The sequence below is a fragment of the Nothoprocta perdicaria genome, unplaced genomic scaffold (genome assembly GCF_003342845.1).
Source record: "Nothoprocta perdicaria isolate Ctin4 unplaced genomic scaffold, notPer1 scaffold_6, whole genome shotgun sequence".
NCBI classification, from domain to species: Eukaryota; Metazoa; Chordata; class Aves; order Tinamiformes; family Tinamidae; genus Nothoprocta; species Nothoprocta perdicaria.
The window spans coordinates 1,729,623-1,747,875 of record NW_020455865.1 but is presented as its reverse complement, the minus strand read 5'-3'; the positions used below and the strand labels follow the sequence as shown (position 1 = coordinate 1,747,875).

At 46.5% G+C, this 18,253-nt stretch overlaps 1 protein-coding gene across 2 annotated transcripts in view; it reads left to right on the top strand.

Annotated features, from left to right (window-relative positions):
* Positions 1–18,253, top strand: part of DAB2IP (DAB2 interacting protein) — a 154,876-nt gene that overhangs the window by 52,094 nt on the left and 84,529 nt on the right. For both annotated transcript variants that reach the window (XM_026049498.1, XM_026049497.1), the window contains exon 2: positions 13,756–13,859. In XM_026049498.1, coding sequence (XP_025905283.1) covers positions 13,791–13,859 — 69 coding nt within the window. In that variant the 5' untranslated portion in view covers positions 13,756–13,790. The remainder of the gene's footprint in view (positions 1–13,755; positions 13,860–18,253) is intronic.

Below are 18,253 nucleotides of genomic sequence, written 5' to 3'. Positions count from 1 at the left end.
TTCATCATGAACACAAGGGATGTGCAGGCAGATTTGACTGAAATGGAAATCAGTCCTAATGCTTGTAAGAAATTGGATAGGAACCAATTGAAATCGTCTTGCTGTTGATCTCTTTCTCGCTATTTTTTGTTTGTCACACTTTGTTTCTGGGATTCCTGCCTGCTAGAAGGATCGTAATACTCAGTACTAGTTTAGCTTTTCTCATCTGTGGATCTTGAACTGATTTGCAAACGTGGATAAGAATTTTGTCCTTATTTTCTACGTGCTTTTGTAACAGCTGCAAAGAGCAAGGTGCAGAATGGTGGTATCTTGCAGCAAGGCCAGGCACGGGGGCAGAGGCAGGTCTAGGGTTGCTACCTGTTGCAGTAGAGCCCTGGCTGCCTGGCTGGGAAGAGTGGAAGTGCTGGAGCAGAGCAAAAGGCAGTGTTTTTCTGGAAGGTTAATGGACAGAGAGCTCAGGGTGGGAGCTGAGCAGAGGGCAGGGAGCAGAATGAGGGCCGKCATTCGCTGCTTGGCCTCATGTTGGTTTTGAGAACGCACGAGGCTGGAGGACAGCAGGAACTGRGGGTCACCTTCTCAGTACTGATTGGCAGGGTCATTTGCTGTCTTTACTGAGATACACAAAGCTCTCGTGTTCTTACAGCCTCCGGAGGCTGCCATAAATTCATGAGTCTTGGGGTAATTTCCCAGCCATTAGCAGTGGTCTGTGTGGCCAGGTCTGTGTGGGTCTGTCTGTCTTTTGCAGCCCTGTGCTGCCTTGGCACTTCGCCGGGATCCCTGCGGCCCTGCCTGGAGGAGCAGGGCTCCAGGCGGACTGAGCTGTTCCAGGATTCATATYGCTTGAGCTGTTCACTTTTGTGCAGGGAACTTGCTGAGGACCAAGCAGTTGCTACACATTTACTGGGGAGGAGGAGGAGGAGGCCTCTGYTGGCGCGAAGCTCCTTCCTCCCACCTGGAATCATTTGCTGCAGTCTGTGCTGCAGCTGCTGCAGTGAGACCCCCAGGTGCTGGAGCTGCCCTGGCCCCCTCGTCCCGTGGGAGCCGAAGCACGCTTGCTTTGTGCACCCGGAAGCTTTGGCAAAGGGAACAGAATTTGCATTTTCCACGCAGGTGTCTAAGATTCCTTGGAGGGGATAATCCTTAGGGGATTGCTATTCAGATGCAGACAGCCTAATGCAGCAGGATGGAGCATGTATCGGACCTTGGTGTGCTTGCTGTGGCCACCTGCTCTTAGGCACCTCTGGCAGAGCTGTGTGTGGGAGCGCATGGTCTCCTGAACTTTCCACCAACCTCAGCAAAAGGTGCTGGGGCTGAGGCCTCATGTGGCAGCTTTAACTTGGTCTCTGCAGAGAGCAACTCCTCTGCAAAGGCTATAAAGGACAGAAAATAGATGTTTAGGGTGGTTCAAGTAAAGGAGGAGTGTGTTATGTAATAGTAAATATTTTCTGATAATCAGGTGGGATTTTCAAAAGATGTTAGGAATCTATTTGGTGAAATACTTTCCAGGAGAGGTGGAAACTACATTGCTTAGGGCAGTTGAGATTAGGTTAAATTAAGCGCCGTGCCGGGAGTAGCCCTGTACGGGCCAGGCAACAGATGTGATAGGATTGAGTTAATCATTTCCCTGCTGTGCTGCCTCTGGCTGCCCAGCCCTGCCTCTTGTCCCCCTCCTCTCAAGAGGAGGCTCTTGTCACTGAAGGAGCTGCACCTACTTTGCTCCTGTTGCTGTTTCTCCCAGGTGTCTGCACGTGCTGCCAGCATCCATGCCCTGTAGCTGAGAGCAACGGCGCTGGGCGCGACGTTGAAGGCCGGGCGTTGCTTCCCTCACTCGGGCAGCCCGTGTCCAGGAGCCCTCAGTGAGGCCGTGTCCCGGCCCCGCTGCCCACGGCTGCCTCGGGGAGCTGCTCTTTTCCAGAGTGAGCAGCTCCTGTGATTATTATGCTTAATTACCTTAAGGAATTCACATTAACCTTAGCTTTTAAAGACTGAACGGTGTCTGGGATCCCGGCCTCTCTTAGCAGATAAGGATGACCCATGGGCTAAGTCCTTGAGGGAACATGGTGTGATTTATCAGATTCAGCGTAAACACAGAGCAGTCTGCTGGGAAGAGCTTGCTGAGCGCAGCCTGGTACAAAATGCAGCGCTGTCTTTTACAGCAGCACCAAGTGTATCCAGTGCAAGTCCCCTGATCTGATGGGCATCTCCCGTGTGAACCGCTGCTGCACGGACAGGCCGGTGCCTCTCTGCGTTTGCTCGAGTCGCTTGGCAGTGATCTCAGAAAGCAGCCTCAAACACCACTCGTCTCATGGGTCTATTTGCCATCCTGGTCACAGGGACAAGCTGCTCTTTGCCATTCAATTTGTCTCCTGAAAGAAGGTTACTTTCAATTATTTTGAGCACTGTGTGTTAGGGTCATTATCCTATGGATTGAGGAATTCTCATTCTCTATTAGTCCCAGAGGTGGCCATTACAAAAGTACACTGCAATTTTATTTGTCTTTCTGTCAAGTGGTGCCCATTAGTCCAGCCTTGAWAGCTACTTTAACTTGTTTTGCTAGGCCTGTCTCCAGAAATACAAGTGACACTGGCGGCCTCCGCTCACAGAGCCACAAGCGCGGCCGTGGGCACCACGCTCGGCACCAGCTCCACGCGATTCGGTGTTTCCAGCAGCCTTGGGGAGGCCCTGGCTGGGCAATGGGGAGAGCAGGGAAGGACAGGGAGGCTCCCGTGATGTGGCGTGCTCAGCCGGGTGCTGTCAGAGAAAGAGAAGGGGAATTCTCTATAAAAGCACCTGCTTTTGGCTAAGGTGCTTTGAGCTCTGGTTTTCTTCATAGCATCTATTYAATTAGGTCTATAATGAAGGAACAGGTGTCATTGGCAAGGGTTTGGAAAATTCAGTTTTTCCATATAAACTACTCATAGGTGCTCAATGCGCAGTCTTCTATCTGAGACTGCACCTAATGCCAGGATTCAGCTGCTTTATTAGTCGTAAAGGGTATAGTCCGTGTGCTCCCAAACTTCAGAAATTACTCTTCGAGTTTTTAAAATAACATACAAGTAAATTGTTTAATTACTATCATTTAATTAAGAAACGGATCCTTTGGCAGATTTTGCTTTTCAGCAATAACATTTTTTCCCAGTATGCAACACAGTGACATAGATACAGGCAAGCTTCCTTTGTAGCTAAACTGTATAGAAAGTTCATGCCCTTTTCTCTTATATTTTCAGTTAGGAAAACATATTTTACAGCATACTAACGTACCCTGCAAAAGGGAGATTGCATGGGAAGCAGGAAGTTCTTCATCCCTTCTTGTCCTCCTTTTGGTTTAAGTGACTATTTGCCCATGTTTAATCAACGCTTCTAAAACAATTTCCTGCCACCCATTTTTCTCAGTGGGACTGAGTCTGGAGGCTGCTTAAATTCTCAGAATTGGAATTAGTGGTTGGAACCAAACACTTCTTTGGTTTCACTTCTTTCCTCTTAAAGCACTGGAGTCAATCAGTTGGCATCAAAGCTCTGCGAATTTTAGAACATTTTGAGTTCCTGATCTTAGCGTTTTAGTGTTCCTGATACTGCTGCCTGTGTCAGCTCCCTGCACATAAATGTCTTGCTCAAGTTCTGTTTATCACAGATGCTTTTCAAGGCATCCCATGAAAAGGATTTTTATTACATAGGTTTTCTTCTTCTTTCCCTTTGATGGCTGCTGTGAAGAGAAGACTCACTGATCTTCAGCAAAGCCCGGGATTTTAATACACCAAACAGCGAGAGCTTGGAGGCTAAGGTCAGGCTCTGTTTTTTTTTCTCAGCACAGGCTATTCAAAAATACATATATATCTTTTAAGCAATATATGAGAGATCAACTTATCCCCAAATAGCCATTACCTTAGAGGTTAAGACACTTTCTTGAGAGGAGGAAAGCAGGGACTTGAAAATTCTCCCAGCATGTAACAGAATGACATAAGATCAAAGGAAGTTTTATTATATCTAAAGCTAACTGAAATTCCATACATTTTCTCTATGCTTCCTTGTATTTCAGTATAATTCTTTTCCACCACTTTAATTTAAGTTTAGCTTAGATAGTACTAGCTATGACAAGGTCTGGGTATCAGAATACCAACGAAAGAAATAGATCTGATTTAGCTTTACTAATAGATTGGTGTTTGCTAGGCAAATACAGATGTGCTTAAGTGTTGCCTGTAAGTGTTGCCTCAGACAGAAATCTGACTAACATATTGCTGTTTCAGCATTATCCTCTAACTCATAGCCTACCTTTTATTTTCTCAAGCAACATGTCATAAACACATTTTCTTCCCCCCATTTAGAGGTTGGGAGTAGAGGAGTGGAGAGTCCAGTTACCAACACTAGTGATTTTTTTTTCAAGGATGGTGTCTTTTAAGTGTCAGGAGGAGGAGATCTTCCTGCTCGTCATTTTTTAATGCTCATCGCTTTGTTTTTCAAGTCTCTTCTGTGGCATTTTCTATTAGAACTCTTTCCTTGCAGTGTCTCATTGAAATTTTAACAGCATGGCTGACAGATGCCCATAGAACGATCTGCAGAATTTTTAAAGCTGTGCTGATTGCAAGAAATATTCCCTGGCAGCACTGCTATTTTTAGCCTTACTGTTCCAACTGCGACATTGCCGTTTTTGCTCAATGCTTAATTGTCTAATAAAAATCTACACTCTATTTAATAGCTTAGGAAACTGCATGATGGAGGAATTCTTCCCTGTGAATTGTTTTGATAGGAAAATGATGTTGGTAGAAGTCTAAGCATCCCCTTACTGAGCAAAAATTCAGGGCCRGTGGCAGCACTGCCCAGCCTGGCAGGTGCAACACGGTCCCGCAGCATCTCCTTCAGAAGCAGGTCAGAAATGTAGAAATAGCACACGTTAGCATGTATTTTCTGTCATAAGGTTATCMATTTCTGCTGTAGTAAAAACAAGTTCAGTTCTAAGAACTGACTCCATATCATTTCTTAAGAAAAATATACCATTATCTTAAGAAAAATAGACTGTTCGAATGAGCCACAGATTTTCTTAAAGCTACCCACGTTCTTGGGCAGTGTTTGGGGCGTCCCGAGGAGGGATCGAGGGGTTGCTGCCTTTCTGCTTCGCCTTTGGTGCTGCTCTGCCTCGGGTGCCTGCTTTGGGCTCCTAAACTCACTTTCCCTCCCAGTGCTGCCAAGGGGGACCCATCAGTCTGGGAAGGAAATGAGGAGCTGAATTGTTCCCAAGAAACGCAGAGTGTTTTAGCTAGAAGGTATAGGTAATAAATGAGAAACAGRTTGAAAGTCCTGATCTGCATCCAGCAAATAATTGCTTCCAAAAGCCTGTTCGGAGGGTTTCAGCAGTTGTTTCATGATCTCCTACGTACTGGAGCAAGCTTGTTTCCTTTCAGCTGTGGCAGCCCAAATCATTCAGATACAGAGCCGCTTTTTAAAGCTTTTAAACCTGTATTTCCCTGGAAGGTCTTTTACTGTGGCACTAATCCTTTAAGTTATTGCACTGAAGACACTCTATAATCCTTTGATTTGCTCTGGTCTCGATAGAAACAGCAAACTACATGGGTCAGTTCCCCTGTTCAGTTGTATCATTTTTGCTTTTTTGATCTTAGATACTAGCTTAGTGCAGTTTGCTTTCCTATTAATCACTTCAGGGAATATTTTAAATTTAGATTTTAATTACTTATGAGTTGGTATGTCTGTGTCTGTGCATGTAAACAGTGAACAAAACTGAGAACATCTTCACTCATTTCATTGGTTTGTAGAGCCTTAAAGTTGGACTTAAAGCAGGTTTTCTCAGGCCCCTTTGAAAATTATCCAATGTAAAAGTTGGTAACGTCTTAAAACCTGCCCTGCTGCCGGCTGGGCAGGTCAGAAAACAGGACAGGCTGCAGGTAACTTGTGCATCCTCCTGAGTCCTGGCCGGAGGAGAGCGGGCCTCAGGGTGGGACTGATTTTGCGGTGTGGGAAGTGAAGGCTGTGGTGATGATCCCCCCGGGCAGGCCGGGGCTGCGCAAGCAGAAATATCTGCAAAGGCAGCGAGCAGCACGCGCAAGGGCCGAGCCGCGAATCTGGTGCTGCCAGCTGCTGCCGCCACGGGAAGGGCCCCGGCTCTTATCGCAGGGTTGTTCTTGTGAGCGAGGCTGGAAGCTCGGCTCTGTTCTTGGAGGTTCGTTTTTGAATACTGGGTGCTCAGCGTTACTTTAGAAGTTCTTTTTAAGAGGAGTGTTGAAGCATTCACTTTGGAGCAAAACATGCCCTGTAAGAATTGTACAGCCTTTGAGAAACATGGCCAGGAATAAAGGAGGCCAGAGTTTTGCTTCATTAACATTTACACTGTAAAGAGAATCCTCAGATGTGGAGCACTTAATCTTTCTTTTTGAAGAAACCAATTTATTTGAAGTGCAAGTTTCTTTTGTACATTAAGTGCTCACACTTTTGATTTCTTACAGCACTTCTGCATCCGTGAATTTCTTGTAGCGTTGGAGATCAAGCCAGGGCTTGTTCTGAAGTACCCAAATGCGGCAGGAGGGGGACTGCTGTCAATTTTGGCATTTGGAGTTAAATTACAGGATGCTTCTTAAGCTTCTTGGTTCCCATGGTAACAGTCATCCTTAACATTAACAGTGTCCACGGTAACCAAACGGGCCAGTTTTAAATACAAGATATTTTCCCTTTGCATGTGGAGTAGCTTTAGACCTCTGGATGGCTGTTGTATCTAAAGCGAGAACATTTCTTGTTTGTTTAGATGACTTTTATGGGGCACCGATTTGGGCGGGATAGTGTCTATGCGAGTGGCGCAGCCGGGCGCCCCAGGGAGCGCGAGGTCCCTGCGCGGGCAGCAGCCCCCGGCCCTGAGGACGGACACGCGCCACGGACGGCTTCCTGCCGCGGCCCTTCTTACCCTGGGCACCTTTCTCTTGGCAGCTAAACACTGTGCAGCCCTTAAAGGGTCTACAATCCCAGAAGTAGGACAATTACTGCAGGGTGGTTGGGTAAAGGATGAGGATTTTGAATGCCTGCTTGTAGCACACTGCTACTCACGTAAAATGAGAAGGCTTGACAGCTTGTTTGTATTTGCTTTCCTATCCCTTTCACTGGCACTAGTGATGTTTGCATGGAAGGTCTAAAAAGTGATTTTTTTTAAGCAGACACCTGCGAGTTTGTTTTCAGAGCCTCTTTGTGTAAGMGGAGCAGAGACAAAATAATAATAAAAAGGGGCAAATGTCAGTATCAACTGTAATAAATTAGAAATTCAGGACTGTAAAAAACTGCTAGGAGGGTCCTTGTCTTTTGGTTGGGGACCTCTAATGTCTCCAGCGCATGTGCTTGGGAGAACAGGAAAAATTCTTCTGCTAGCTTCTTCACGAGGGATAAGCACAGCTAGAGGTATGAACTGTATTTTCATACCTGCTCTGTCCTTAAGTCAGTTCACCAGGCAAGCTGCATTGAGCTACTGCGGGTACTGCGTTTAGTCCAGCAGCTACCAAAAACAGTGCTGTGTAGTTACAGAAGAATAGCAGATCTTACCTAGTTTTTTCAGTTGAATTGAACCTGAAATGACCAATGTTAAATCCCAACCTTCTGCTTCCTTGAGCAATATCATAGTTTCTCAAATGCTAAAGTAATCTAACTTGGATTAATTGCCTCTGGGCATTAAGAATCTTTCAGGCTGATGCAARAACTGCAGATACTATGTGAGTTTCAAATCTTAATGTTTGGTCTATTATGCAGATGGATGTGACTGGAGATACGTATGTGACCCCATTTATCTCTCTAATGAAGTGCCATCAATAGAACATCTGTTTCTTTGCAGCAGAAAATCAAATCTCTGACGAATCATGCTTATAAATTAAGTATTTATTTATTTAATTTGTGTTTTACCAGTACAAACCTGTTAGAGCAGCTACAGTGCACGACTGGAAAAAACCACTTAGTAGTTAAACTGTGTGTGGGTTTCCTTTGTGCTGCCCTTACAGCAGGCATGGAGCCAACCGTCCCAGGCTGGACGGGTGCTGGGTGCTGTCAAAGGGCAGCGGAGCAGGCGGGGTCCCCTGCACCCACCTCGTGGCGCCGGACGGGCCCTTTTCCCCAGGCCCTTTGCAAGGGGGCAGCGGGTTGTGGCCACGCAAGGCAGGGYAGGGCGGGTGCTGTTCCGGGCCACAGGGCGCCCGGCCACCTTGCAGGTAGGGACCGCGGGAGCCGCCGCGGAGCGGTCAGCGTGATGGATGAATCCAATTTAAAGCTCCCCAGAGCTGCCTTGAAGCTCTCCGAGCTCTGCCTTGCTTGTCTTCATCATCACAGAGGAGGAGAGCGACGTTCCGCTTCACTGTATCATCCTCTGCTGCCCGGCCAGCGTATTTGCAGTCTTCCCAGTCTGGTCCCCAAACAGGCTGGAGTTTCATCTTCTTCTGATGTAGTTTCTCAGTCTGTGCTTGATTGCAGTTCCACCCCAGAGAAAAGGCTCCTAATGATATGCCGTTAGCACAAGATAAATTTGTTCTCTAGACATCGCACCAGAGAAAGATAAATATCATACATATTTTATATTGGAGACTGATAAATAAAGAGAAATACCCAAATATATATATGTATCTAATTAAAAATACAAGATAGAACAAAATTGGAGTTTGTGATGAAGGCTGCTCGATCGGTACAGTTTGCTTTTTATTTTTAAAGGGGGACAGTAGTTTTCTGGATGCCTCATATTTTCTGTCACTGCTCTGGCATGTAGAGCATGTCACAGGTCTAGGCACCTGCAGCTAAGTTATTTATTTATTTATTTATTTTCAGTACATGGATCTGTTTATTGAGCTTTGGAGTACCTAGCAATTGTTGTGTGTGTTTTCCTGACTCCTCTTGCTGAGGTTAGGTGTGCTCCCCATTGCTGGCTTCTTCAATCTGCTTTATTTTCTTTGCTCCTTTCCTTTTTGCCCTCTTGGAGTCATCTTCTTAACCAGTAAGTTTCATCTGTCTCTGAAGGTAAGGGATGTGTTTCCCATCGGCTGGCAGGAGAGCAAAGGTGGGTCCGGAATGGCCCTCACTGGCAACAGGAGCCAAGGGCCGACCTGCCCTGGGCCGGTTCAGGTGGGCTGGGGAGCCGCGGGCAGAAGAGGAGCACGAGTCCTCTTAGCTGGAAGCGCTCCCCAAGGGTAAATAAGCAAACAGGCAACACACCAGAAAGAAATGCCACCCCGGAACGTGTCTCACAGCCGCATTTCTGCCCTGCACTGCAGAAGTACCCTGTGCCTGACATTCCTGTCCCTGCTGTTTTCCTGTGCTGCAGCAAAGAGGCTTCAGCTCCCTCTAGTGAGGAGCTGGRTTTTGGTTCTGTTGGAGCAACATTCCCATTACCCCACGGCAGGTGAGAACGGAAACATGGATAMCTCCTTTTGCAGGGGAACGGGCCTGACTGACCTTGCTAGAAGAGAACAGGCTGTCAAAACTGGGCAACCAGAGCCCCTCAGAAGACGGGGATAGGTGAATATGTCCCGTTTTTGCTTACACGGGACAAAACCCGTCTCACCGAGCTGCTGGTTATGCGCACTTGTCTTCCTGAGGAATAGATACCTATCAGGTGCACACAAAAATACCGCAGCTCTTTTGCAGTACTAGTTCAAAAGCCATTAATAACCCTTCCCTTGAGCAATATGAGCAGTATTAAATGCTACCCAGAATATGATATTTGGGAACATGACACAGATGATGTGAGATCCATTAAAGTGCACAGTGTGCTATGGCAAAGGTCAATGACACTTCAGATCATTAATTAACAACATGATAGAATAAGTTCTTCTCCCAGAGGATCTTAGTCCTCCTTTGAGAGAAGGTGAACATTATTTTTTTTGCCGATAGGAAACAATTTGGACGTTGTTTTCTCTATGAATTGCACTGATTTCTGTGTTGTAGCTAGTTCTAGTAAGATCTTCAGCTTACACAACCAGTCCAGGCACCATCCTGGTAGTGGCAGAGGATCGGGGCAGGTCTTGGGGCTTCTGGAATGGCGCAGTTGGGAAGAGAAGGCATCTCCCTGGGAAGCAGAACGTGAGGGTGTGCTAGCACCGCGTGTTAGTGAGGGAAGCAGTGGCAATGATAAGAAACTGCAGGTTTGGTGTAATCCCTGCAGCTGGCCACAGGCTACGGGCACTCAGCCACCTTCTCATGGTGCAATGGGAACAATTTTGTGCCGGGGAAAGCACTAAAGGCAAGGAACGATCCCAGGTCATTTCTTTGTTTCTACCCAAGTAGTTAGGTAAGAAAGAGTTGTTGCTTTATAAGCTRTGGTTCTATAAACAGCATCCTCAATTGTCTGGAAAGGTGGCCACAGCATGAGGGCTTGAGAAGCTTTGTGCCTAAAGCAATGCAAGAATGGGGTGTAAAGCCCAGCTTCTGGTGTGGACAAACACAGGGGCAGGAGTGAGAGGGCCGTGCTGCACAGAAYTGTCCTTCTCCTGCACTCCTGTGGCCACCTAAAGCTGTCTGAAATGTGGATTTCTCTCCATGCTCTTTCAGAGTGGCCTGAATCACACAGACACTGCTAAGTCTGCTCTTCAGGGACTGGTTTTAATTTGGAAATGCTACTTTGAGCCGTATTAAATAAACCACTTCTGCTACTCTGTGCCTTATCTTCTCCTCAGTTGGGCCTACGAGTAAGGAGCTGTTAGATAATGCAAAAATTAGGAGAATAGCACCTAAGTTCATTAGGCAATAAAATTAATTCACCAAATGTAATTGCATGAGCAGAAGACCGGTAATTCCTGTTCTCCCCAGTTTCACAGAAACTCCACCCAGTTAAGCTCTCGGGGCGCATTAGGGACGTCAGGCACGAAGCCAATGGGGCAGAGCAGGGACGCGGCGGGTGACGCAGCACCTGGCCATTGGTGGCTCCTGGGCGAAGGTCAGGCACGAGCCTGACCCGCTCAAGTACCGCACGCAGGATCTATTCGGCAGCTTGTGGTTCTGATGAACTTTGCTCGTTCTCCGTTACATCCAGACGATCTGGTGGAGTTTTACTGTCCTCTAAAGCCTCCATTCCTCAAAGCGCGTCACTGCCGTCCTGGGGAAGGGACCTGGTGGCTCCCAGCCTCCCACCGCGTCTCCAGCGCTGCTGGCTTGTCCGGCATTCCAGTCATACTTCTCTTTCTTGCTGCCTCCAATGAAGTCATCCTCTCTCCTCTTCTTCCTGACCTGTTCGGAGTGCCATGGCATGTGGGTTGCTGACGAGCACAGCTTCCTTCTGGTGAGTTGAGGGAGACGGTTCTTACTGCTAACTTCTGTGACGCTCATTCAGATCTGCACCTCCCATTCTTGTTGGGAGCTGGAGCAGTTTCCTATCAGAAAATCAGCTTGCTTGGAAGTGCCTGCTTGCTTGCTGTTCCTTGCAGCTGCCTTCCTTTGCTCCTGTTCGCCTCGGCTCTTCCACAGGCGCGTTCCTGGAGCGGTGGGTGAGGAGCGGCGGGGAGTGGGGACAGGATGCGAGCAACCAGAACGAGTTAGTGGGTTTCATTCGCACTAAGGAGATCGTAAACCCGATGATCTCTTGGACCAGCAGTGATTCACAGCAGCGGGTAGTGCTAATGCAAAAAAAAACTAAATCACCTTTCCCAGGTGATAAGAAAACAGCTTTCATATTTGTGCCATGGCTGCGCGTGCCTGCCCTGCCTGTCCCCCTGCAGCTGAGGGGACAGCAGAGCCGAGCACCCTAGGCAGGAGCTTGGGCGTCAGGACCCCCCAGGGCTCGGGGGGTCGCTCGCCCGCTCACTGGTTGTCTCTCCGTATGCAGAAGAGCACTCAAGAGTGTGCTGAGGATTAATTATTCTGTTAGTTCAAATGCTTCAAATTAGTTAACAAATCAAATGCATTTATTACTGTACAGAAACACTCAGAAATATTCCTAAACCTTAGGGTCCTAAATTAATGTGCAGTGTTTACAGTGCTGCATCAGCGTCCTCCTCCTGCTGGCAGTGAGCTCAGTGGGATGCTGCTTTTCCACCCTGGCAACTTAAAAAAATCCTAGTGCAATGCACAGCACGAGGCGTTGTGGAGCCAGCTCTGTGCAACCACCTCCTGGAGCGCTCTGCTTTTTTTCATTTCAAGGAAGTTTCTCTTCTAGATTTAAGATCTTATACAGCAATGTGAAAAACCCCAAATGTTGCAGCCTCTGTATATATTTGGGGGGGGGGGGGAAAAAAACACTTTTGTTCCTTCTTGCTTCTGTTCCTGGATSATTGCATAAGGCAGAGGAACCCCAGCCCAGCGTCAGCACCGTCACAGACACTGAGCACTTCCACTTGCCAGGAGATTCAGCAGGTGTCGGTCAGAAGGRATCCGGAGGACCCGCAGAACGTGGTTCTGTGAAGTGCTGGGGAAGTCAGGCAGCATGAGCAGAAATGCAGAGATTTGATTGTTCAGGATTAGAAAAGTGCAGAAAAATGCCATCTATAATGCAGAAGAAAAGAGCATTTCAGTCAGTATAGCCCCAGTTCTCCTCAAAGTGAGTTATGAACCTTTTCCAATCTAATTTTGAGAGTTAAGAGCTTCTAAAGAACTGGATAATGTTGTTAGCTGGCCTGATCCAGCTGTGCAAAGGTAATTAGAAGAGTTCTTATTGCTCATCTGTTTATATCCCATCCCTTATTTGAGCATTACAGGCCAGGCAGGCGGAAAGCAGGGAGGATCTGAAATCCATGCTGTGCATGTGGCTGCCTGTTCCTGCTCACGGGCAGCTCTGCTCTTCCCTGTGCCCAAGGAATCGTTTTTCAGCTCCAGGTTGTCTGCACTAAATCCTCATTTAATAGACTGTTGCTTCAGTGATTTGCAGGGCTCTGTGTCATAAAGGAGAGATTTGGAGGTTTTAAGTTCATAAGAAGTTGAGGACTTTGGGACAGCAAATAGTGTCCTGCGATACTGTGTGTCTAAGCCCTCAAATCAGATCTGATCTAGAGCCAATAAATGGACAAATGAAGGTGTAATCCTGGAATTTCTATGAGCTGAGGGATAATATTGAGCTAACAGAGAAATTCAGTGGCCAGCGAGGACATTATCTGATAAAACTGAGTGCTTCTGGAAACATCATCCTGTGGTTAGCTGCCTGCAGTAACACCTTGCCTTACTTGGGCATCTTTCATCTTGACATACAGAAAGGTTGACAGACATCAATTAGCGACACCTYGCAGTGTCCCCATGGGATTTTCAAGATCTGTATTGACTGTGAATCTGAGGAAAGGTATTAAAATACCAAGAGATGACTTTTTTGAAAGCCTAACCCGAATGTCTTTTGCTGTAAAATAAAACTTATTTCTTCTTCTCCCTCTAGTGGATATGGAGAGCAGTTTGTTATCATTCATGTAGGGACCTTTACATTGTTGCTGAATGCCATGGTGCTGCTACAGGTAGCTCTAGGCTTGCTATGGATGCTGGCAGCACCAGGCCTGGAGACCCTGGAGGGGTCTCTGCTGCAGAGCCTCCCTTGGTGTGTTGTCCACAGGGTTCACACTACCCCGAGATGGAAAACGGACTCCAAACCCTTTCTGAAGGAAAATTGGGAATAATAGGAGGGATCAGCTCCGTCCTGGTCTCCATGTCTTGGTCTGTGTCACGGTGGTGTTTTCTGGCTTTGCTTTGGATGCACTGCAGGGTGAAGCAACAAGTTCAGAGCACCACGTGTGACTTCAGCGCAATCAAGTTCCGAGCCGGGGCGACACGAGTGTTCCTGGCTGCGTGTTTGTAACGGGCCTTCGTGCTCTCTCTCCACAGAGTCGCCCCCGGAGAGGTGTGGGCAGAGGCGCAATATGCCCAGTGGGGGCCCCGAGAAGAACCCTGCCATGGAGCCCGCCGCCACAACGCCCTTCCGCGTCACGGTGAGTGACTCCTCCCAGCTCAGCAATGATATGTTAAGAGAAATTATTTCCAGCATATAATGGAGGCTGAATTAAGGCTGCTTAATTCCATCACTTTTCACATATAGGATAAAAATTTCACCCTCTCTRTATAGTTTGCCTTTCTACCTCACCTTCCTTCATTAACCAGAAGAGGAACATTAAACAGTCAGTCCACTCTAGCCATGGGGAATAGTAATTARTGCTCTAGCTTAGCAGTAATGCAATTATTACTTTTGAGCTTGCTGCTGTAGGTTTTGATGCGAAGTTTTCATGCTTCACAGCTGGCAGCTCTTCCCTGACATCTCCATCCTTCTGCTACTGAGTCTCCAGGGGATGGATAAGCTCTGGAGCGAGTGGATTGGCAGGGTTGTGCTCTCAGTTCCTTTCTTTCATTTGAAATCTAAAGCAATTTATTTGGAAATGCCTCCTTTCCCAAGCAGAAGTTTGCCAAGCAAATGCTGAATGGACTTTTGGAAAAATATCAATTTCTGATGGGTTTTGAGTTGTAGAGTTCTCCCTATTGTGTAGAACTTTGAAAATCAACCTTTAAGATTTCAACATCTCATTTTTTTGAATTAGCTGTTCCTTTTTCTTCCACATTGAGAAATTAGAGCTTCTTAAAGATTAGGGRAAAAAAAAGCCCCTCATCTATGCATCTCATGGTGTAAAATGATAATTTTCCACTTAAACCCATCTCACTGAGTTTTGTGCTCCCCAAAGTTTCTATGGTGACTTTCCTTCCAACTCATTCGAGTACTGCCATCTGTTGACTGCTTTTGTTAGGGCCTTATTTTGGGTGCCCTGTGATGCAAAGTTGTTTCCCAACACTTCTGGCTCTTCGGCTTGGGTGCACAGCTGAATTTCCAGTGATATTATAAACTACTCGTATGGCATCCCGCTATCATGGTTTTAATCTTTGATAAATGAAGTATTAAGTGCTAATGGCATCATTCCAGTACATAGAAACAACTGGAGAGATTAAAGTTAAGAAACCTTCTACCATTGCTCTTCACTGAACGTAATCCTAAATGATGGGATCCTAACTCAAGCTGTTGTGGACTAGATATTAAAGGATTTTCCTCAAGTTTTTGTTGGTATATAATATATACTATTTGTCATTTCATTTCGAACAATTTTTTCAAAAGCAACCATGTAAATTATATTTAAATAGTTTGAATTTGAGAATTTATCTTGCTGTAATGACTGAGGAGCCAAATGGTGCTTCCTTCAGCATCCCATCTTTAATTGAAATGTAATTGTTTACTAAACTCTTCCAAGGAGAAAAGAAAATTACTGTCATTTTGGTCTGTGGCTGCATGCATTAGAGCACCCCTTTTGCTGGGGATTGAATTCGAGGAGAATGGGAGCATTATCACAAATGATATATAAACAGAAAGCTATTATCATTAAACTGTCAACTGCAACTGARTTTGGGGATGGAGTGCTAGTGGGAGCAAGAAACATGTGAATTCCTTTGCGAACATTTCTGTCGATCCAGTCCCCACGGTGTGGAACAGGACGTACCTGGAAGCGTTGGCTCCGGAGCGCTTGGGGTGCAAAGCAGAGGTGGGCTCGGCTCGGGCGCTGGCTCAGGGCCCCGGTGCGGTTCCGCAGGGCTCGGCAGCGCTGGGGCAGGAGCCCTCGCGTCCGGCCGCGCGGGCCAGGCCGGGTACCCGCCGTGCACAGGGGTTTCCTCCTAACGCCGCTTGCTTGGGTAGGTTTCCAAGCTCTCCACAAAGGTGGCTAATTATTATCGTCCTCTTTTTACAGCAGGGAAAACTAAAGTAGGGGAACGTTAACTAACTTAACTGTGATCATGCAGCAAAATTGGGAAATATGTCCTGAACTGAATTTCTTAATTTCTAATTCCCAATCCTGATGCTAGCTACTAAGTTACTCCTAATTACCTTTCACATCTCAGAAATCCTTCTGCAGTTTCAAGAGAATGAAGTGCTCCTTTCCAACCCGATGGTTCTTCGTGAAAGTGACAGAGTGGATTTCTGGGCCCTGCTGCCTCTGCCAGCGCCCAGGGTCAGCATGGTTTCTATTGCTTTTATAATTAGATATCTCTGTCTTATTTTTCTATGCCACCTTGTTAATGTAGATCTCTGTGTATGTTTGCCCTTTAAGTTTTGTGTRTAGTTTATGAACTATAGGATAAATTCTAGTTGAGACATGGAAGTTAGACTTTGTTAGAAAAAAATGAATTCTTTTTCCTTAGTGCTAGCACAAGAACTGGAAAATGAAACTATTGATCGTTTCAATAATTATGTGAGACTCATTATAATTATGTGAGTCTGGCCTTGCATATTTCAAGTTTTCAAAGGAGGTTTTGCTTGTCCATTAGGGTGAAAAACAGCACATTTAACGAAAGATGTGTGGGATTGTCAGATTTCAGCACAGAGCTGCTGTGCAAACCGCTGTGGATTTATGATGTGCATCAAGCAGAAGACAGGAATGACAGGATAAAAGACCTGGTGCTATGACCTGCTTCACTGAAAAGGGCTCAGCAAGGCAGAGCATGTTTTTTTTTTCCTTTTTGAAGTGAACATATTCCAGGGAGGTCTCTCTTTCAGAGCCTGCAGCTGTCTAAAGGACGCTTGGACGGAAAGGAGGAGGCAGGAGGGCTTAGCAGCAGCTTAATTCACATGCCAAGGCCACTTTCCTTTAACAGCCCTGGTAATCCTGTCCTGGTGTCTGTGGGCTGGAGCACGGCCTGGATGGGTGACTCCTGATTGCTGTGGGACCGACCAGCAAGGTCCCCTCCTGCAGGACAGGGCTGTGCAGGGCGGTGGCAAGAAGGAAGGAGCCAGTGCTGTTGGCGTCTGCTGATGAACTCCTTTAGCTTGTTTCTGGGTCACAGATAAAGAATTATCCTGCAGAAATAAAGGGTAGGATACAGAATGCATTCCATTCTCCCTCTTTTCATGGCACTGATACGGTGCTTCCAGAAAACAAACTGCTTAATACCAGGTGTTACTGGAATCTCTTAGAGCGCTCCAGTAGACCATGAGTGTCTGTTTAAGAGGACCTCCATCTCTGAGCTTCTCCATTTGGAAATGTGTATTGCCTTGCATCACAGATATTAGATATGAATGCATATATTAAATTCTAGCAATGAAATTTTTATGGAATTAATGGAAATGTACCTCATTGACAGAGCAAGCAGGACTTGATAACAGTGGAGAACACTCAACAGTTAATGTAAATTTCTCCCAGCTTTTACATATACTCTGAGACAGATTTTTTCTTACTTAGACTGAACACTTAACTTTCCAAAGTCAAAGTCAGACTTTGAACCCTGTTTTTTTGGACTCTTGTTGTGGAAGGTGGTTCTTGTGTCATCTGCACAGTTTGTGCAGTGACTTTGGCTGCTGCAAGAGGAGACCTCATGGGAGAGGCTCTGCCTGTCCAAGTCCTCCTGTCCCTGCTTTGATCCCTGTTGAGTGACTCAGTATTTACAGACCTGGAGGAGCTGAGGGCCCTTCCTTTGGAATAGGGCTGCTAAGTTAGACCCTTCAAAAACTGGTTTGGAGGTTTCCTCTGCCCAGCCAAATCCCAAGCAGGAGCTACCTAATGTGAGACTTTTTCTCCAGGTGGTGCCACTGTTGTTCCAAACCAAACACAGCTGTTTGAAACCGCAGGTCTCATTCGGATCACTTGCGTGTTTTACACTAGTATAATTCACTCATGTAAATGGTATAATTCCTCATTTACATCTGTTTTGCACATTATACCRCCAAAAGATTGGGGAACTCTTGGATTTTTACCTGATCTCATGATACTTGCAGTTGAATAACTTTTTAATACTGTGGGTCTGTATGTAAACATATATATTAGGATGACATTGACTTCTATATACTTTTTCAAACTTTAATTACCATAGAAACAAGATTCTCTCCATCCGGTGCCTCTCCTGGGTGCTGCTCTGGGAAGCAGAACAGGCTGCGTTTCTTCCCCACGCTCCGGTTTTCTCAGTGAGCGGCGGTGGCGACGGCTCAGGCACCATGGGTGTTTGAGAAGGAGCTGGAAGAAGCCGTCATGCCTTTCCTGAAGCGTTCAGGGTTTCCTCAGCCCTGGAGCTCAGCCAGCAGCTTTCCCGTCTTTATCTTGCTCTGTAATTACAGTGGATATCTTACCTGCTGCATTCTTCAAAGCACCAAGGAAATTAGCTCCAGAACTAATCGTGTCTTTATTTCCTAAACAGTTCTCTGAAGTGACGGGCGCTGTTCTTCCCACGGGACCGCAGCACTCAGTGCAACCTGCCCCCGCCTGCCCTTTTCCCCTCCCTTCCGTGGGGATGGGAGCCTCGCGGGGTTGCAGCAAGGGAGCAGCTGCGAGGCAGAGTGCTCCTCTACTGGAGCTCCGCAGGC